The sequence below is a fragment of the Pteronotus mesoamericanus genome, unplaced genomic scaffold (genome assembly GCF_021234165.1).
Source record: "Pteronotus mesoamericanus isolate MK-2021 breed Mesoamerican mustached bat unplaced genomic scaffold, CSHL_Meso_final contig_169, whole genome shotgun sequence".
Classification (NCBI taxonomy): Eukaryota; Metazoa; Chordata; class Mammalia; order Chiroptera; family Mormoopidae; genus Pteronotus; species Pteronotus mesoamericanus.
In genome coordinates this window covers 4,267,125-4,289,040 of record NW_026555068.1, presented here as the reverse complement: position 1 = coordinate 4,289,040, position 21,916 = coordinate 4,267,125, and the positions used below count along the sequence as shown (strand labels likewise).

The following is a 21,916-nucleotide window of genomic DNA, read 5'->3' as shown; positions in this document are numbered from 1 at the left end:
TACTGATATAAAGCAATGACTGGATAAATAAATGAGGGAGGACAGCTAAATCTCCCAAGAATTCCAAGGAACATATGCAGATACGCTATCTCTGCCCTCAAGGAGCGAAACAGAACCCCGTTTAGGTGTGGGCTGACTTCCTTCCCAAGAACATAAGATGAGAGAGAGAAAAGAGTAACTTCACAGCAGAGAAACCTGACAAACGCTACCTCTGCCAGGATATCAAGGTCAACGGCAACAGTGGTAAGTCATGCAGCTATTTTGCACCCTTGAAACAATGTAGTGAAAATGGCATTTTGCCTCTGTGGTCTCCCTCCCCAAAACACCCAACTCCAGTCCAACCATGAGAAAAACATCAGACAAATCCCAACTGTGGGGCGGGGACGCATTCTACAATATCTGACCTGCACTCCTCAAAACTGTCAAAGTCGTAAGAAATAAGGAAAGTATGAGAAACTGTTACAGCGGGGGGCGGGGGGAGGGGCGGGAAGCTCAAGGCAACATGATGATTACATGTAGTATGGAATCGTGGAACAGAAAAAGACATGAGGTAAAAACTAGGGAAATCTGAATAAGTAGGAATTTTAGTTATTAATAAGATATCAATACCTGTTCATTAATTGTGACAGATACTAATGTGAGATGTTAATGACAGGGCATGCTGGGAACTCGGAATTATTTTTGCAATTTTCTTATAAATCTAAAACCATTCTAGGTCTTTTAAAAATTTTTATTTATTTTTAGAGAAGGGAAGGGAGGGAGGAAAAGAAGAAGAGAAACATCCATGTGTGGTTGCGTCTCAGGCGCCCCTACTGCAGACCTGGCCCGCAACCCACCCATGTGCCCTGACCAGGAATCAGACCATCTGGTTCGCAGGCTGGCGCTCCAACCACTGAGCAACACCAGCCAGGGCTAAAACCACTATAAGAAGGGTTACATGTAAAAAATGAGAAAAAATTAAATGAAGATATAAACTTATGATGTGGATTGATGACTCATATATAGTAAGAGTGATGAACAACATGCATGTGATGAACATATTTTTGTTTTTAAAATATACATACTTGTATTTATACAACAAAAAACCTGGAAACTATCCATCAAAATCTCTTTTTTTCCTGATCCTCACCAAGGACACTCTTCCATTTCTTTTTAGAGAGGGAGGAAAGGAAAGAAGGGAGAGAAACAGCAATGCAAGAGTAAAACACCAACTCGCCGCCTCTTGCAGGCACCTAAATTGGGGATCGTACCCAGACCAGGGATCCTAAGTACCCAGACAGCAGATCGAACCCAGTCCCAGGCATGTGCCCTGACTGCGAATCAATTCCACAAGCTTTTGGCTACAGGACTACGCTCCAACCGAGTCACACCAGCCAGAGGTATCCATCAAATTCTCAATGTCTTGGTGGTGTAATTACTAGTGATTTTCACCGACCCTCCTTCATACTTTTCTGTATTATCTCGTTTTGTTTTTTCAATAAGCACTGATTACTTTTAATATTGAGCCCCATTACTTCCATAATCAGGAACAAAGTTATTTTATTTTGGAAAAAAGTTAGGTGTACAGCATAGAATAGCTCAATTTAATATGCTTTTTAAGAAAAACCACTAACTTTTGTTTTTACAAGGAAAAATATTTCAAAAGGCAGTACAGAACAGTGATTTCATCACACCTAGAGTAAAATCCTAGTTTCACCATTTACTATCAGTGTGACCTTGAGCAGTTCAATAACCTCCTTCAATTTCCTCACCTTTACAGTGGGGAAAATGCAATGCTCCCAACAAACCTATTCATCTGCGGAACTGCCCCAACATGTATTCACTCATCAGTATAAACACATTATGTACTATATACGAGTATATCTTATATAAAATTTCATCATCTCAAATTTTATGAGAAAATCATATACACAGTGGCACAGTTCAATGTATGTCAAAAGCCTGGCCCTATTCAAGCTCCATAATGGTAACTGTGACTGAGGTCAATAATAATTTAAAAATCCAAGAAAAATAAAACACTATGAGAAAAGAATTCATTTCTTAAAGAATTGTAACAGGGAGCAATTGAAGACAAAACCAGTACCTCAGCCCATTCTCTTGGGCTGGCCAAAACGTCCATTAGGTTTTTTCCATATAATGGCTCGAGTAATGCTGAGTTATCTTTAAGTTCATTCAAAACAATTTTGTAAAGATTGTATTGTGACAGCTGTCATATAAGCATGCATTTAAAAAAACTTATCAATATAGTTTTTGTATAGTTGAATTTTTTGGGAATAGTAAGGTTTTCTTAAAAACCATAAAAGCAAGTTTAAAATGGGAATACCAAGCCTTTGAGCACCAACAGTATCTAGGTAATAAGAGTATATTTCTATATAATGTTCTCTATTATGTTACTTCTCTGTAATCTAGAAGAACAGTCCTGTACTTAGCACATCTACACAAATTTCTTGTTAGTAGCTTAACCAGGGTTCTGCTGTTTGTACTAGCTGCTCTTGAGTGGTGAACATCACAGCACTATTATTGAAACATTAATTATCCCTTTAGCTTCAAGATCCCCAACAACTACCATCACAATTAAGGAAGGCTCAGAAGAACAAACATTCAGTATGATCAACTTCAACTTGTACAGTTGTTCTTCAAACTTACTTAAGACAATACATTATGTGATGTATAGAGTCTTTCTTTTTTAGGTTTAATAAAGCTATACATCTGCACTCACATTAGTCTACCTTCAGTTCATACACAGTATAGAAAAATAAATTACAGGAAAGCACCACATTCATAGTATATACAAAGATAAAAAAATATATAAAGGCAATGTAACTCATCAATAGCATAAAATAAAATTTTCCCAATAAGCTATGTTGTCATTACACCACAATTACAGAGTCCATAGGGGCAAGACCACACAATTTATGTGCTTTCCCACACAAGAAACTTACACAGTTGGTTGTTAATGGAATTTTGAGAATGTTACAGTATAATTACAAAATGATACAGTTTAATATTTAAGGAGACATCAAGCCTCTCAAAATAAAATAAATATTTTAAGACTCAGTTTCTGTTTTGTTAAATATTAAAGAAAGGTCTTGAAACTTAAAAAGAAATGTCAAAATACAGATGACCTAGTTAAAATAATTCCTGATACTCCTTATTGTTTTAAGGGATCTTTTACCTAATAAATGTTAAAGCATGTTGCTTGTAATTTTAATTTCCTTTCCAGTTCTAGAAATTGACTATCAATCCTTTCCTAGTATTTACTTTCCTCTTCCCAGCTGACCCCAAAACCTCCTTTGGATTTCTTTTTTAAAATCTTTTAAGACAAGGGAGTGAATTCAAAATGACAGTATCATATAACTGTCCTGACTCTCTTTAAAGGGGTATTTGTCTTCTAGAATACCAATCTAATTCTTAGAAGCAGAAAACACAGGAAGCTCAATGTTCCAAGAAAAATTAATAATAATTGATTCATCCTGGCTATCCAGGAAATACACAGCAAGGATCTGTGTTCTATGCAAATACTGACAACAAATCCATCTAGTAATACCTGCCACCCAGGGACAGAACAAATGCACAAGGACTAAAATTACAGGAAGAAAACATAAATTTGGAGATGAGAAGGTACTGGAGCTAGATGCAACACATAACAGATCAGTGAGCTATAGAGATGTAAGGAGACAGAGGTGGTAGAAGAGAAGAGATTGCCACCGACCAGAGATGAAGAGTGGAATGCAGGTGGACAGGAAGTGAAGTGGACAGAGGTGAAGGGGTAAGGCAGGCAGGAGCTAGAGATGACAGAAGCTGGATTACACGACACAGCAACAACAAACGCCGGGAGGTGACAGGCAAGGAAGAAGGCACACCCAGGGAAATAGTGAGTAAAGAGAATAGAAAGCATTTTCAATGGGAGGGTGAATCATGAAAAAGGCAGGAAGTGAGCAATTCACAAAGATGCCAAACAAGAAATTATGGACAGATGAAAAAAAGGTGTAAAAGTGAGGTCAGGTTATAAGCAGGTACGGTAGAAAGGACGTTAAAGGGATGAAGTAAAATAGGTGTAGTGAGGAAATAAAATATTTTTTAAAAGTTGTTTCTGGAATTTTTTACTAAATTAAACTTTAAAATCTGTTCTTTAGCTTAAATTTCACTTTTTTGGGTAAAAGTTGATATGTAAGAATAAAGGTTTCCTCAACTTAAAGAGGAGAAAATTCTTGATGAGGTCAACTGACTTAGCTGCAAAAAGAAAGAGCTGAAAACAGTAAAATTTACTTTTACGTCAGTTAATTATCTTAGCTCTAACCAACAAACTAATTTTCATACCCATACATTAATGACCTTAATGGCCAACATTTGTTAACTACAAAAGCTTTCTCTCCCCCCACCCCACCCCTACTGTGTGTGTGTGTGTGTGTGTGTGTGTGTGTTATGTGTGCGCGCACGTGCATGCTTATCAGTCAGCACTGGGAGAGATCCCCACTAATACACTAATAAGAGTTGGATGGAGGCTTAAAACAAGGTTAAAACCGTAACAGTTAAGATGTGCTGTAAATTCTCTATAGATTTTTACTATCCATGTTATTCTGTCCTAGGTAACTGAAAACAGTTCATCCTTCATTTCCATCTAGAAACAGTAAATGAAAACAAAACATTACACAAAAACTTAAAAATAGTAAAGAAAAACAACTCAGAAGAATGGCAATTGTAATCTTGATCCTAGAAAATAACCTAGGATGGAAGAGCAACCATGGCAAAGGTCTATTTGTAAAGATATAATTCTTATTTTTACATTGAAAAAAATAAGGTCATCAGTCTAAAAGATTGTGCAAGAAATAAGGAGGCACACAGAGGCTGAGAGTAGACAAAGATGACCCTAAAGTCTCAAAGTCTGTGACAGCAGCACACGATTATGAAAAAGCAATTAATCAACATCCTGCATTTTTGGTAATTATTCACTGAAAGTCATTTTCTAGGGATCAACATCCCAATAAATTTTACTCTTTCTCCGATTATATCTACTAGCTCTCTAACCACACAGAACAAAACTCTGATCATAAGTATATTTCTAGCTATTGTGGTAGAGGAAAATAACTAAAATAGTATTTGCAAAAGCAGCTGGGTTAACAAAGATAATATAAGAAACATGTAAAGAAATATGCCAGCATCTTGTCATTCATATTTTCAGAACTATCTTCTTTCAGCTGCTCAAAAATCCTAAATGACACAAGGGTCACTTCTTGAAATCTGTCATTTCTTCAGTTTTTTACCATTCTTCCATGAACATCTTAATGAGTCTCTTGGCCACACAGTCTGCTCCCAGGTATGTGGTATTATTATTTACTTCTGGAAACGGCTGCTGCTCCACAGGCTTTAGCAGACATCTTGAAGGAACAAACCTGGTTTTCTGGTCTCTACTGAGGACTTGCTGAAACTAGGATTCTCTCTCAAACTCAAAGATGACATGGAAGCCAAACTGTGCCGTTTCCAAAGTAAGATGCCTTAAAAAAAAAAAAAAGTTAAAAATCAACCACATTTAAAAATATAAAACTCTAAAAAAAGCAGTGCAAATTCTCACATATGTCTCTCTTATATTTTAGCTAAGATGGAAAAATAAGTAGTTCAAATAAAAAATTTTAATCTTTCAATTCAACTTTATTTTCCCCAAAATTTAAGAGGGCATCACAGGGTACACAATAAAAATACCCCAAATAATTGACAGTTCCTAAAATTAATCTTAAAAATCAGTTAAAATTATAAAGAAATGCTAGTGATTGTCTTTTTGAATTGTACCATGGCCAGGATAGAAGATGAGCTTCAAGAAAATACTATTTCTCTACCTTCACATCTTACCTGGAAATGGCATGAACAAACATGGTTTAAACTGAGCTGTAAAATGGGCTACTAAACTGAACTAGAAAATTTCTCTCAGCCATAAAATTGTGAAATTATGTATCTGGCAATAAAATCGTGGTACCACTCAACCGGCCAGAAGTAGGCCATCTGACTTTGCCCTGATTTTCTCATAAAATACAAGACTGGTTCTTCTCACACGGGCAGGTAGTTAAAATACAGACGCTCAGGCCATGCTGCTGGGGTTAGGCTCCGACATCTGTTCGTTTTACAGTAAACCCTGGGTCATTCTGACGTACACTCCTACTTAGAGAATCACACCAGATCATGTGCAGGATCCAGTTCTACCACCCTAAAACTCATAAAATGGGACACTACAGATTTCATTAAATAATCCAGTTTGATCGGCTTAAAATATGAATCAGTGTATCATCTTCTCTTTCCTTAACCACCCCCCCCTCCACCGCCACCAGTCCGAGAAGAGCCTGCAATGAAAGCTAACATGCCAATTGGATAAAACAGTCAATGCAGATTTTAACCCAGATTTCCTCCAGTGTTTACACAGAAGATGGCTGTGGGACAATATTCATAGTTACAGGCTGCTTCCATGGCAGGCCATCCCAAAATATATGCTGATGTTAAAATGACAGCAGCAAATGTCATTTTTTCACTGACTCAAATTATAAAGTACCCCCAAGACAGGCAACACAACCGCCTCCCCAGCAGGAGCACCCTGCAGCACACGGAATACTGTACCTGCAGAGCGTGGGTCCTCCGGGCCGCAAACCAGGCCTGTGGCCCATGCTTCTTTCAAGGGCACTTCCTCCTTGGATTCCCGGGCTGTGGGTGGGGTGACGTATGCATTCCCCTATCTGTGCAGTCATTTAGGCTCAGTGACTCTGTTGATGCCCAACACCCCCAAAATAATATTGTCAGCTCCCAATAAAGGGATACAAAACTGGGCTTTGAGAGAATACCATTTCTCTTCATCTTGCTGGATTCTGCTTGTAAGCCGTTGTCTAATTTTCTCATTGCTTCAAAATGACTTCACTCCAGGTTTGTTACCAAATCAACGGCACAATTTTAAGGGTTTTTTCCCCCACCAAAGAAGTATTACTTGGTTTGAAGAGGCCTCCTGGCCCCAAGACAAGCTGAAAAAGTGGATCAAGATTTCACATAACAAAGCAAATGGATAAAAGTACACAGGAAACCGTTAGTAACACTTACATTCTGGTCATTTACTACTGCTAGGAGTTTAATTCTAGTAAGTGTTTAAAAAAAAGAGTAAGATATCAAGTGTCATTCAATATTCTTTTATTTCACATTAGTTTTCTGACACTAAATTAAGTAGCCACTGTCGTACAGCCTGATGGATTACTGTTGTAGAATTCCATACCTAAAAAGAATTACATATAGTCCTCCCTCGGCTCTGAGATTCAAAATTCAGTCTCTCATTTCAATGCCCCCTTTACCACTTCATTACCAATGTCGGCTCGCTGAAAAATGCAGCATTATTTCTGCAGTTCAGAGTCACTGCAATCTTTTATGCTACTTTGAAATTTTACAGAGTACAGCTGAGAAAGTAGTGTCAACTCTTAGATCTCTCCCCTGTCTCTGCTAAAGTAAAATTCCCCAGGGAAACCACACGGCTTCAAGAGCCCAGATCTCCTGGGATCATATTCTGTGTCCCTTGCTCATTACTTGAGTGGTGATTTTCAGCAAGTAACTTCATTACCTTGCTGTGCCTCAGTTTCCACATTTGAAAAATAGGATTATAATTGTCCCTACCTCAAAGAATTGTTGTGAGAGTCAAATAAATTAATATGTAAGGGCACCTAGGACAGCATCTGGCATGTTTTAAGCTCTACATAAATGTAAGCTATTATTATTAGTTCGTTGTATTTAGCTCCAAATTCTCGTACTGTTTCATATGTGTACACAATGTTTGCACAAATAAAATACTACCAACTAAAATAAACAACATTCAAAGGGCTTGTTGTGTGCTGCAGACGCCGTGCAGAGGGTAAGAATAGAGCAGCCCTGCTCCTAATGGTAAGTGGGACCTTCGCTAGTGGAAAAAAGAGAGAAGATTCCAATGCACTTTTGTTCATTTCACAAACATTTACTTAGCACCTTCCATACGCTAGGCTTTAGGGACGCTAGGCTTTAGGGACACTGGCAAAGAGCGACACAGAAAAGGTCCCTGAACTCTGGAAGCTTAAAAGGCACTCCGTGTGAGAGCCAAGTTTTGAAGTAAGGAATGAGAAGGACTTGTCTTCCAATCCAATGAAACACAACACTGCTTAAATACCTCACAAGCAGGAGCCAATGCTGGCATTATGGGTCTCTCCGGCTTTCTAACAACGACATACAGAAATGGCTACAATGAAAAATTCAGTAACTTCCCATGAGCCGTACTCGAAATATGTTCCATTGCTTATAAAGTACATTAAAGGGGTATTTGGCATATTTCTGGGTACAAATAACAGAGATATTGAAACACATACAGTCAACCTTATTTGAATGGTTTTCATAATATAAGCTTTGAAGGCCCGGCTTGTAAATTGTGTCCAAATGCAACTTATTAATGTTTTGCTGAATATCCCTGTGCTGTCTCCATCCCCCTCCCCTCCTCCTTTTATTTTATCTCAGTGGCTGCCTACAAACATCAAATATCTACCACGAAAGTGCCTGCAGCTGAATGCGGTGGAATCAGTTAGTCATGATGGGTGCAAGTATTAACTCCAAAAGAACACACACGCATCTTTTTCTTCTTATGCCCTCCCACTGATGACAACTCTCCACACATCCCCTCCCCAAAGAGGACGCCTTTAAAAGAACCGTCTTATAAATACTGACTGGCGAAGCCTTCTCAACCTTTTCCTTGCCAATGATGGACACTAGAATCAGCAGACAGAAGTCCAAGAGGCTCCAGTCACAAATAAGGCACATTTTCAAGTACTTCCCTCCCTCCCTCCCCCTCCTCCAATCTTCTAAACTACTTCTCTCACAAGAAGCAAATTGCTGGACCCCACCAACATTCTCATCATTGTTATGCCTATATAAATCATTAAACTGCATCTGTGGAAACACAGTCAAAATAAACTTAAGGAAGTCAAAACCGCTTAATTAAATCCAACCAAAACTTAACTTCTCAATGCACAAAGTACTGGACTCCACACTGAGTATGGTTAAGATATTACAGGCAAACTGAAAAATTAAGGAGAGACCCTCTGCATGTAGATAACATTTTTTACACCCATACCCAGGAATGTCAGACGTAATCAACAAAGTAACCAGCCCACTGTTTCTTTATTTCCTTGATTTGGTATTGGAAAATTACTCTTCCTGTTTCATTGTCATTTGTTAACCCTCAATTAGAAACTTCACTTAGGAACTAAATATGGAGAGAAGCCTTTCAGAAAGGGCCATTAAGGCTTTCCCATGTTTACCTTTTTCCCAAGCATCACCTGTTCACTAGGTGACAATGATACATAATGGGAATATGGAAACTACTGAATACCCAAATAAAGGGAATAATTGCAGTTCTTTGCGATTTTAAAGCCAATTGAAAAACACATTACCCTATAACTCATTACAGACTGCCAACATCCTTTTTCAAATCTCCCAATTTGAAAAACACATTAATTTACTCTACAAATCATTATATATTGCTAACACCCTTAATTTACAAAAGCTGACACAGAGCAGTAATTAATGTACATATCCCACATTTGGACACATTCGAATCAAACTCATGTATTCAAATATTTTTGAGCAATGTATATTTATGCAAAAAGTTATCCTGAAAGATTAAATATGATAAAGGATGTAGACCATTTGGCACAGGACTGGCAAACAATGAGTACTCAACATTGCCCATTAATATTGTTACTAATTTTCCAACTTTATAATAGAACTGAATGGTTGTAAAATATAATTATGTATATATAACATGTACAAACTAACATGCATTAATACTGTAAATAAATACTATAAAGCCAGTATGTTAGTGTACCAAGTAATGCACTTCATCTAGACAAAGGTGAGTAATTCTAACAAAATGATCCACAAGCAGAGAAAACTTCCTAAGGGGTAGTGTTAAATATTAGTTCTTATCTCTGCTTATCAATTAAAAATACCACCTCTACATGGTCTAGCATGAATTATAATTAGCAGTCAGCTGATCCTAGAGAACTAGCTCAAAAGGAACAGTTAAGACCTCAAGCACGTGGACAAGTGGCTATTTGCAAGGCTGCACCAACCACTCAAATCCGGTAACTTCTACTAATACTGGAATCCTACAGAAATTCATTACCTGTCTCATGCTAGAAGATGTTACATTTTTCACGTCCCCATGCAATTTTTTTTAAATACCCAAAAGTCACTTAAACTTTCAATATTACAGCATCCAGTTTTTAAAGCATTTCAATAGTCTCAGCCAGGCATTTATTATCATAGGGAAAATTAAAAGACAGTTTGGAGAGCATATGCTTTCTTAAATAAACATTAAGGCAAATATTAAAAGTAATTCCACGCCCTTATTACGAAAAAAGTAAATCTTTGAGTCTCCCAGCCTAATCTCGCTTCGTAGGACAATGCACATTCCCCCCCTCCCACGCCTAGAATCACGCCCGGGACGCGTCGAAGTGGGGCGGGAAACGGCACGGTACTCCCGGGTAATGACCTGTGCCCGCTACTTCCAGCCGGGTTTTAGCACACCACAGCTAGATCCACGTGGACTTGCAGGCAGAGCGGCCAGACCCACCGCCACTGGAAGCCCCAGCGGGACCCGACTGACCCGACCCGCCCTCCCGCGGACGCGACGGTCTCGCGGCCGGGCACTAGCGGAGAACGGCGCGCGCAGCCCCGGAGGGGTCGGGGCCGGGGGCGGGGCCGGGCGGTGACGCGCCGCGGGGGAGGGGAAGGGAGCCCGGCTCCACTCACGCGCGGGGGCGGCACCGGGGCCGTCGCTGCGTCTCTCCCGTTCAAAAATTGAAAGGGGGGCCGAGGGGGGCGGGGAGGGAAAGACCTGGTTCCTTGTTTTATCCGGAAACCGACGGGCCGGCAGGAAATGACGAAGGCAGAGGTCGTCCAGGTCCGTGCGGTAACCGGTTCCCGCGAGTCCGGCCCCGACTCCGGGGGAAAGGGCCCCGAGCGGAGCAGCCTGATCGCCTGCCGCCTCCGGAGCGAGCAGTGTGAGTGGACCCGCGTCCCTGCGCCTCTTGGGCCCCGATCTCGCGTCAGCCGGCCCCGCCCTCCGCCCGCGCCCCGCCCCGCCCCGGACTCTCTGGAAAGGGGAGGGGAGGGGAAGGGAGGTGGAGGTCGCCCCACGCCCCGAGTCGTGGGTTTGGAGGCTAATTCCACCTGCCTCGCCTTTGCTTGGAACCCCTTACGGTCGTAGGGAGTAATGAGGCTCCGAGTTCCAGAAATGCAGGCACAGAAATTTAAGTAGCCGACTCTGGAATGCAAACGTAGGGCGGGCACGAAGGCCCCGGGGTGTTTGGGGTTTAGCTTGGAGTGTTTAAAGGTTCAATCACGTGCAGCCCGCGAGCGGCGGAAAAGCCTAAAATCTGGCAGCTCTGTCCGCTCCAGCCTGCGGCCACTTCCTGAGAAAGGATTATACTCTGTACCGGCTCAACCGGATTTGTTTTGCCGAGAGGAGCAGGTCTCACAAGGTTGGGGTACGGGCTGGAAGTGTTAAGGTTTGGAGTCAGATGCGAATGACAACCTTGCCCCTCCACTCCCTAGATTGTGTGACTTTGGGCAAGTTATACCATTGCACAACCGCCACCATCCCAGTTGCTTCTGTACAATGGAGTGCCTCCCAGCAGGGTGGATGTGAAGTTTAAAGGAATATGTGGACTGCCCAGCACGTAAACCCTCAAATGTAAATTGCCTGCCTCTTCTTGGTTCCTTCCTCCCGAAGGCCTATTAGCTCGAAACGTTCTGCGCCAGAAACCCAAACCTTCAATGTTCAGAGGACTGAGAGAAAGAACATCCCATAGATGCAGTGGATTGTGTTATAAGGAACTCTTGGAATTATATAAGTAATTGTTATCTGAGTTTGTATCAAAATAAAAAAGTACTGAGAGACAAAAATGATCATATTCTAGACAAGGGTAAATGATGCCCAGTTTTAGAACCACCTAGACGTAGTATCAGGAACACAAAATCAGGAAACTAATTTTCAGTCTAAAAGTTTATCAAACTAAAACTGAACCCGAGTTGTATTTTGGCAACTTTATCTCTGCATACTAATGTTTACCTGGGACTTTACTCAGCTGATCCTAGCATCTCCCTACTGAAATCGTTCAAACATTACTGTTAAGGAAAAATATGTGAAAAAGTTTAGTTTTCTCAAATGACAAATTGGAGAAATTGATGAATCATGATCCAAGCCCACGTGATCTTGCTGAAACATTAACTTGCCAGGAATGAACCATTGTAATACCCTTTGGGCATTTTGCTTTAGAATCAAGAGGAAGGCTGTGGTGGTATGCAGTCACCACTCAGCAGGTGTACGTGTGTGCACTTGGTTAGACTGTGGCGTGCTGGAAAGGGATGGTCATAGTTCAGGCCACATGTGAGCTGTGGCTCTGTACTGTGACTTTGGACAACACCATTCTTTATTCCTGGCAATCTTACAAAGCCATGCCATTGGTCATAATGGAGGACTGGACAGGAAAGGTCTACTCTCAGTGCAGATCTTTCACAATGACACTACTAAAAATAACTCCAGTGCATTTCCCTGGAACTGTGGAACAGTGGTGTCATTGCATACCAGTGATGTTGTCTAATATATGTTATATAATTCACGTTAAAATTTTACCATCTGAATCAACAGTAATCTGAAAGCCTCTGTTAATTACAGACTGGCATTTTTGTAAGCTCTCTAGAAATATACCATTTATTGAGTGGCACATGAACAGAATTTTGTGAAAAATCAAAGCCAGAAATTAACCCGGCTTAGATCCCTTCAGGTATTAGAAGACAGGAAGGAAATAATGTCGTAATTTGTCAGATATGTTCTAGTGGCCAGTACTATATATTCCCTGTTTCTTCTCTGATTTGTTAATAACTCCCAATCCTGAAACCTACCACCCTTGCTGCATAATTGTTCCAGGCCTTCTTCAGCATCTTAAATATATAAAGTCATCTATTTTTGCCAAACACAGTCATTGTTACTTTATGTCTTGGCACCAATGGAATTCTAGATTCCATAAATCATAATTATTAGTCTCTGGTCTTCCAAAAGTTCCCATTTCTAAAGTTGATTGATTACTTGCTATCTATCATAATATTCAGAGAAACTCTGGAGCTTAGTTTTAAGGAATATGAATTGAAACTTTGACTGTACCAGACCCCCCTGTGCCTCTTATTCTCTTTTAAAAGAAAAAAGAAAATTCACAGCCAGACTTTAATATATAGGAGTTTAGATTTTGCACCTATAAATTACTATATATAACTTAAAGTAAGTTCTGTTTTTATTATTCCCTGGCTAATTTTTATAAGGCATTTTATATCCATCATATGTGTTAGAGAAGTTATTCTTGCCCTTGATGTTGACAGTTTGTTAAATGGCCATTCATGATACTCACTTTATTGTAAATGATTACATTATGCCCCCCAAATGCCTGACTAAGACTTCAGATGTGAGCAAGGGGCAAATATGCCCCCTGGCTTCGGAGCAGACCTCTGGGGACATTTCATTCATTTTATGCAGAGGCACGCTCTAAGAAAGAAAGTAGACTCTGCCCTTAATACACACTGACTAACTACTGAGCCAAATCTGCTTTAAAGAATATTTTGGAGGCTTACAGGAGGATTACAAGATGTTTTAGTGGGTGAATGTCTGCAATGCCTTTGTTGTTATAGAATATCTAAGGAAAAAATGCAGAACAACTTCTTGAACATTTTGGATACTCTTTGGATACTCTGATACTAGAAAATGGCTGCTTTATTCTTTATAGCGCAGTTGTCACCTATCATTTATTCAGTTTTTCTCCTTTTTATAGAATGTCTAAAAAAACACCTCTGGATTTCTTTCACGTGTTAGGTCATTTTACTTAGACTTAACTTTTATGTCAAACACAAAGGAGGAACTTTCTCTGAGAGGAAAAATTCAATTACCTTCCCAAACACAAATAAGAAACCATTACTCTTTCACTTGCTAATTGATACAGTTGCTATTACTACTCTTATTTTCTGTGGGAATGTCCAAAGAATGCATTTCCTTGAATAGAAGTCACAGCTGTGTAAATAGCCAAAAGTAACTTTTTATCCCATTGCTTCTTTCAACCACATTTGGCCAGCAAGCCAATCCTAGATAAAGCAGACATGTGGAAGAGCACTGTGGGGACGGCTGTCCTATCTTTTCTAGGCTGCTGTCACAAGTGCAACGCTCTTCTGAGCATCACAGCCAATGGCTTGGGTCTGTGTTTCAAAGTATTCTATTGCTTTAATCTACATGATAGTTACTGTTTGGAAACTGCAATGACATTTCAACCTGTACCCCTTTTTTTAATATGATTAATAAATCCCAGGTTTTCACTATGTAGAGGCTGTAATGGTTCCAAGTGGAAAATAAGGAAAAATGTTACATGCCTTAGTTATCTAGACCAGGAGTTAGCCAACTTTTTCTTAAAGGACCAGATTATAAATATTTTAGGCTTTGAGAGCTGTGAGGCAACAATTAAGGATATTATGTAGGTATTATAACCATTTAAAATGTACCTGTGTAGAAACATGAAACCATTCTTGGCCCCTGGGTCATACGGCAGGCAGCTGGCCGGAGTTGGCCAGCAGGCCGTATATTTGCCAGGGCTTCTGTAGCCATTCCATCACTCATGAACAGAAAAACCCTGTTCTCTCTCTCTCACAGCCGCATGCCTGGTGGTTACGGAGTGATGGGTGACGATGGCTCTATCGATTACAGCGTCCACGAGGCCTGGAACGAAGCCACCAACGTTTACTTGGTAGTGATCCTCGTTAGCTTTGGTCTCTTCATGTACGCCAAGAGGTAAATCTTGGAGCACCTCCGGAAGATGAGGAACTGGGCTTTCAAAAGCTTTGCAGGATTATTTGTTTGTTTTATCTGAATTTAATGCACAAAAATAATTTCATCAGCACTTCTGTTCTCGCTAGGAAAGCACTGACTACTCGGGCTCTTGAGCACTAGACTCAGGTTTGGCTTGGAAACTCCCGTTACTTTCAGAGACGGAGATTCAGGTGCCGCTCTCAGCACCTAGGCCAGCTGCACGATACTCCCATTCTGTCATTTCTAATGCAGCTCAATTTTGATCATCCAGCCTGTGTTCACTGCCACCCTTGGATGAGCACATTTTTGGGGGGCCCATGTCCCTGAAATGCAGAAACACTAACTCCTGTGTGTTCAGCAGTTCTCTTTGCACATTTTCAGCTTTCCCTTCTGTTTCTTCTGCAAGGCTATATCATAGCACTTCGTGAACAATATTGGTGTTATCTGATTACTTGTTTTGTATTCCACAAAAACTTCAGTCCCTTAAGAACAAAAACCTTTGACCTTTATGTCCCTGGTGTGCCACATGGGGTAAACTCAATAAATATTTCCTACTTTAATTCTAGGTGCTGTAGCATAATTTAACTGTTATCGTCCACTCTCTCTGGCTCCTTTCCTTTAAGTACATTAAAAAAAGAAAAAAAAGGAGGTGCCTTGAAGGGGAAAAGCAGGATTAGTTGAACTGAATTGCTTATGCTTATAGCCCCCTGGTTCATGGCGTCCTCTACCAAAGTCAGAGAGGTAGGTGGTCGATAGGTCAAAATAATTGGTTATCCACAAATGATTGAAGTTTGGTTTGGGGAATAGGCCAGAGCCTCTCCTCACTCCCAGACATGCAGGCTCCCTGCTCCTGGCTGCCTGAGCCCCTGGAGCCGCTAGCCCGCAGGCCGCCCGCACTCCAACAGTGGGTGAGCGGAGGCTCCGCACAGCAGCCCGGCCTGCTTGTAGGGGACAGCTTTCCTCTAGATATAGGTGCTGCCTCCTTCCTACCCCACTGTTGTAAAAGCAGGGTCACACTGTTATCAATTCTGAATAGATACCCCACTGTTGTATTTAAGAAATAGGCTTATTCATTATTTTCCAAAATCAGGGTCTGCTCACATTATATGTATTGTCAAACCCAGGAAGTTAGCTTTATTTAGAGGACATGCGAGGGACGGTAAAATCAGATGTGTTCTTGTTTATGCATTTTTCTATAGAACATTTGGCTTTTTTGGGGGGCAGGGAGTGGAGGCACAATGGGGGTACAGAGCTGTTGTATTAAGTGGATGTGTTCAGCTTCTTTCTTTTCTTTCTTACAGCCCAGTGGCTGTACATGGACAGCGTCATACTTTTTAGTGAAAGAAAGAATACTTGAGCCAAGGAAGCATCCACAGAGACAAAAGAAAACATGGATTCCTTGCCATTTAAATCCTTAAATGTAGTTTCTGATTATAATGATCATGAGAATATTATAGTCCTATAAATAATAATAAAGATCTGTCTTCTGCACTGGTTTTGTGTTTTAGGAATAAAAGGAAAATTATGAGGATATTCAGTGTGCCACCAACAGCAGAAACTTTATCAGAGCCCAACTTTTATGACACAATAAGCAAAATTCGTTTAAGACAGCAACTGGAAATGTATTCCATTTGTAAGTATGTTCTGTGTTTAACTATATACATAATAAGCATGTTTAAAATAGACTTTTTGGAATTGAATCCAGTTAGCAAAGGTTTTCAGAAATAGTTGATAATGAAAAATGAGCGCCGTTTTCACACGCTCAACATGGTTTCGGCAAAGGCAGATTTGCATGAAGTTAATGCTTCAGGGCCCTGTGCGTATGCGGGCCCCTTCCAAAGCCCTGAGAAGAACCCTAGTTATGTGTACATGTGATCGCACTTTTGTAAATTTTGCAAAAATTTGCTGTTTTAACAATCAGTTAAGACTGCTGTCTCTTCCTACTCTAATTTTGCCCTCCTTTGTACTTCCCCTCGCGTGGAGTGGCGTTCAAGAGGCCGGGAGCATTTGGGGGATTTAAGGGAGAGTTGAGTTGGAGCTACTTGCAGGTAGGGTTTAAAGTTTGTATTTGTGGAGTTTGCAGTCCCTTCTGCTATAATTAAATTATTTCAAGCCAAAACAATACGGGAGTGGCTTCCAGGAATATGGCATATGACATCAGTGTGCAAGGCCGGAGGTCATATCTCAACATTAATACATTCTATAGCACAGAACACGCTGAATATGCAGGTAGTGGAGAAGAGACAAAGTCCAAAATGCACGGAGTCCGTATGAATTGTAAGCCACAGCCATGTATGCAACCATTTAAAACAATAAAGATGATGTTTCTGTGGTGCCCCATTAAGCCGAGAAAAGCAATATATAATGGTATATGTACTGTAACGCCACTCTTTTAAAAATCAAATGACCAAAGCATCCCTTGTCTTATCTATGTATAATATAAATAAATGTTCCATAATTATGCAAGCATGGAGGAAGGTTTGGGAAGGTATGCATCAGATTATTAAAATTATTACCTTGATAGGAACAATGTAGGATTTAAAGAAAAAAGAATGTACTCTTTTAAAAGAAAACTGTCTATAGTAAAAAATGTGTGTGTCTGTATGTGCATAGAAAGAATCAAGGAATGAAATTTTAGGAAAAAGTAGGAAAAAATATTGGGTTGGCCAAAAAGTTATTTTGTTTTTTTCTGTAACATGACTCTAGTAGCACTTAGTTCATTCAAAACAGTCTTGTTAGATTGTATCATTTAAAAAAGAACATCAAAATTGGTGAATTTTTGTGTAGCCATTTCAATATTGAAGATGGAAGAAAATACACAACATTTTCAGCATATTATCCTTTATTATTTTGAGAAAGGTAAAAACAGTGGTTGTGACTGATAGAACATATCAAAAGTGGAGAAAGTTCTATGACTGATAGAACGTATCAAAAGTGATTTGCATGCAAAGTTTCGTGCTGGAGATTTCTCACTGGACAATGCTCCATGGTCGGTAGGCCATTTGAAGTTAATAGCAATCAAATCAAGACATTAATTGAGAACAATCAATGTAATACCTTGCAGGAGATAGCCAACATAACTCAAAATATCCAGAATTATTCATGAAAATGAAAAATGTGTCTTTTATGGAAAAAACCATACAGACTTTTTGGCCAACCCAGTATGCACACATACGTATTTTACACAAGTAAAACCTCCTAAAAATTCTTTATCATATATTTCATCCTAAGAACTGACACCAGCATTTCCTTTGGGGAAAGAAACTGGATAGGTAGCTGTAAGGCTAACTGATCAGACACAAAGAAGATACACTTTAATTGTTTCTCTTCTGTTCCTTTTGCACTTTGTACCATATGCATGGGTTACCAGTTCAAGCTAAGAAGTAAAATTAACATAGCAGCATTATTCACAATAGCAAAGGTGGAAACCATCCAAGTGTCCTTGATGGATGAATGAATACACAAAACATGGTACATAAATACACTAGAATGTTATTCATCCTTTAAGAGGAAGAAAATTCTTATATATGCTGTAAGACGGATGAAACTTAAAGACATTATTCTCTATAATTATTCTTATAATGAAGTAAAATAAGCCTAGCCAAGAAATAGATATTGTTTATGCTACCCAGGATGACTATATTACCAGTAGTATAACATATACAATTATAAAGCCAGGATACAGTTTTTCTTTTTCGATGGTAATGGCATGAAATAATATTTATCAGAATTTCTGTCTTTGTACAGGGTATTAGTTTTCTATTCCTGCTATAGCAAATTATCACAAATTCAGTGGCTTAAAACAACACAAATGTATTATCTTAACGTCTTTATAGATTAAAAATCCTATGACAGTCTCATTGAGATAAAAATCTATGTGTCAGCAGGTTTTTCTTTCCTTTTTTAAATATTTTATTTATTTTTTAGGGAGAGTGAGAAAGTGAGGGAGAGGAACATAGATGTGCAAGAGAAACATCCATTGGTTGCCTCTCTCATGCCCCAAACTGGGGACCTGGCCCGCAACCCAGGCACATGTCCTGACAGGGAATCAAACCAGCGACCTTTCGGTTCACTGGCTGGTGCTCAACCCACTTAGCCACACCAGCCAGGGCAGGCTTTTCCTTCTGCCCTAGAAGAGAATATGTTGTTCTGCTATTTCCAGCTACTAGAAGCAACCCACATTCCTTGCTTTGTGGCCCCCTTCCTCCATCTTCAAAGCCAACAGCACTGCATCTTTCTGATCATTCTTCCAGTTTTGTGTCTTCCCCTCTGTCTGAACTCAGCCAGGAAAGGCTCTCTGATTTTAAGGGCCCGTGTTATTAGGTGGGGACCAGATAATCCAGGGTAATCGCCCCCCCTTAAGGTACTTACCTTAGTCTCATCTTCAAAGTCCCCTTTGCCCTGTAATGTGACATATTCACAGATTACAGGGTTTAGGGTGTGGACCTCTTTGGAAACAATTATTCCTTAAAACACTGTATGTGTGTGGATTCGCACATCTACTGAATCCCTCCAGGTTGGATCAGTCACAGTGTTTGTGACATACCTTATCCTAACAAAGCCTGGAGGGCAAGAGGAAGTAGCAAACAAAATTCTTTGTCTTAAAGAGGACACCCAAAGTTGTAGAAGCTTAAGGCCACAAAAATCTGAATTTTCACACATCTCCCCAGTAGTGTAAACAAATAGTATCTTTTCTTGGCTAGGAAAAAATGAAGAGACTAAAAGTTTTAAAGCCAAGCAGTGAATGGCATTCATAAAGCTTTTAGCTCTATGCTTTCTCTAGTTTTAGGTTAAGACCATTCTTCAACCATTTCTGAGAAATACAAAGAAAATACAGAATTGTATATTTGTTTTTTCTACTATTTTATATTAATTACAAAGTTTAATAATAGGTCTCTCAGGTTTATAAGTTAAAATATAGTCAGATTCCTCATGATGTGAACAAAAGCATTATTATTAATTTATCTTAAGATGAAAACGGGGGGCAAGAAAGAAGGAAATTACAAAATTCATTTCATTTTAATAGCTTAATTAATGTTTATTCTGTATTTTATTTTTTGTTTATCCTATATTTTAAAGCTCTGAATAACCCTGATATGCAAATAGTAATAATAAAAACATATAAAAATGGCTACCAGCAGTGTTGAGAAGTTAGAGGACCACAAAGTGGGGAGGAGGAGCCTTTGCCTGAGACCTCTGTTTAATTCTAAGCTAATTCTTTACCGAGATGCGGGACTTGCCTGAGTTAATGATGTTAGCTACCAATTGTTTCACTACTTTATTCATTTTATCCTTTTTTCTTGTTTTTGTTTGTTTGTTTGTTTGTTTTTGAATAGCAAGGAAGTATGACTATCAACAGCCACAAAACCCAGCTGACAGTGTGCAGCTCTCTCTGGAATGAATTCTCAGAAGATGAGCAACACAAGTAATTGTTAAACAGTATAGTAGCAAACTCCTAATGCTACTAAATCATGAACAGCATGTTTTAAAAATCTTCTGTCTCCATAAAATCATTTTACATGTGACTTTTTCTCACTTCTTTTGGTGTATTTTGTTTGTTCTTTAAAATTTCATCTCCGAGTCATTTGTTACACAAATAAAAAATGGCTCCAAAAGCCTGAAAACAGGAGGATAAACTATAACCAGAGATGGCGATTCAAAGACTTTTGATTTCCTCGGGATATAATCAGGCAGGAGTGAAAACCCATCTTTGAAAGTGAGAATCTGGAGTTTATGCCACTTTGAGTTCAACATTTTTGCAAAATATAAAAAATGAAGATCCAGTCATTGGCATAATTTCCTCTCAGATTGTATTCTGCAATCAATGTAATATGGATCAATGGCTGATTTGTGTTGTCATTCCACTATTTAATTGCATTAACTATTTGCTTCTTCAGGACTTGGCATAGTAGACTGTTGTTTCTATAGCATGAAACATACCCATCTGCTAATTATGGAAGCTTTCTGGAATTTTTTCCCCATTAATTGTGTTCCTAGGTGTGTGTTTGCTATTTTCTTTAATCTTACAGTTTCATTTCTACCATAAGAGTCTTCTTTAGACCATATTGGGACCATGTTGCCAAATAAATGGGCACCTCTAAATTGGTGTTAGTAACTTGTTTTTCGGTCACATGACTATCAATGTTTAATGTAACTGTCTGGTTTCTTATGGGTTTTTTTTTAGCATAATAAGCTTCCCTGAAGACTCTCATATCTTGTACCATTTTGTACTATATATTGAAATGTTTTTACCCAATTCTTCATATTTATTTAAATAAAAGCTGGTTGGAGGTAGTGTCAGGGAAGTTTAACTATCCATGTAACTGCCCAAGAATTAGAATTTTTCAATCAAAGGTATTTTTTATCCTCACCCGAGGATATGTCTACTGATTTTTTTTAGAGACGGGGGGAGAGAGAGAGAGAAAAACATCAATGTGAGAGGGAAACATTGGTTGGTTGCCTCCTGTACATGCCCCCAACAGGGGATTCAACCCGAAACGTAGGTAGGTGGCCCAACCTCGGATCAAACCCCCAAAGTTGTGCATAGGATGATGCCCGACCAACTGAGCCACCCAGCCAGGGACTCAGAGGTACTCTTAATTCTAAGAGTTAATATTTTAGCGTTATTTTCTTTTCCCTTTATAATTGTGAAGTGAAATAATATAAGTTTTAAATAAAAAGGTTTAAACCAAATAAAATCATTCAGGGGAATTGTGTTTTCTTTTAAAATTTAATAATAGCATTCAAAAATGTAAATACTGTACAAGGTGAGTTACTGACCAAATGGAGTGATTCTTAACTCAAAAATGAATGAACGCACCGCCTATACATAGAATGAAAAGCTATGTCTAACTAAAAGGATTGTAAACAGTTATAATTACAGGCTGGGGATAGCAGAGTGGCGAGGAGACAGTCTTCTTAAGCTTCGCTTTGCCCTGGGAGACACACTGCACATTTCCGTGAGCAGAGTATGTAATCCAGCAGGAGCCGTTCACTTGCTGTCACTGACATGTGGCACAGCCTGGACAA

The 21,916-nt window shown here is 39.4% G+C and overlaps 2 protein-coding genes across 6 annotated transcripts in view; one reads left to right on the top strand and one right to left on the bottom strand.

The window, feature by feature from the left end:
• SLC20A2 (solute carrier family 20 member 2) overlaps positions 1-11,086 on the bottom strand; it is a 96,311-nt gene extending 85,225 nt beyond the window's left edge. For 2 of the 3 annotated variants that reach the window (XM_054565945.1, XM_054565944.1), the window contains exon 1: positions 10,880-11,086. The gene's annotated coding sequence lies outside the window, so the exon portion shown is untranslated. Of the gene's footprint in view, positions 1-10,794; positions 10,860-10,879 lie in introns of those variants that run through there. The other variant, XM_054565946.1, reaches the window with a different exon arrangement.
• On the top strand, positions 10,914-21,585 carry SMIM19 (small integral membrane protein 19). Of its 3 annotated transcripts, none has more exons than XM_054565949.1 (4): positions 10,914-11,045; positions 14,732-14,869; positions 16,396-16,520; positions 20,224-21,585. In XM_054565949.1, the coding sequence occupies exons 2-4, from the start codon at positions 14,736-14,738 to the stop codon at positions 20,286-20,288; spliced, it is 324 nt and encodes a 107-aa protein (XP_054421924.1). In that variant the 5' UTR covers positions 10,914-11,045; positions 14,732-14,735; the 3' UTR covers positions 20,289-21,585. The 3 variants fall into 3 exon arrangements, with proteins under 3 accessions (XP_054421924.1, XP_054421923.1, XP_054421925.1); XM_054565948.1 differs by lacking the exon at positions 10,914-11,045 and adding an exon at positions 11,719-11,737; XM_054565950.1 differs by lacking the exon at positions 10,914-11,045 and adding an exon at positions 11,719-11,737 and having other exon boundaries at positions 20,228-20,312.
• Positions 21,586-21,916: the final 331 nt, after the last annotated feature.

What these genes read in the sequence shown, in the direction of transcription:
- SMIM19 (XM_054565949.1), top strand. Translation starts at nt 14,736, where the DNA reads ATGCCTGGTGGTTACGGAGTGATGGGTGACGATGGCTCTATCGATTAC. An exon ending in CTCTTCATGTACGCCAAGAG is followed by an intron (nt 14,870 to 16,395) that starts GTAAATCTTGGA and finishes TTTGTGTTTTAG; the next exon opens with GAATAAAAGGAAAATTATGA. An exon ending in ACTGGAAATGTATTCCATTT is followed by an intron (nt 16,521 to 20,223) that starts GTAAGTATGTTC and finishes GTTTTTGAATAG; the next exon opens with CAAGGAAGTATGACTATCAA.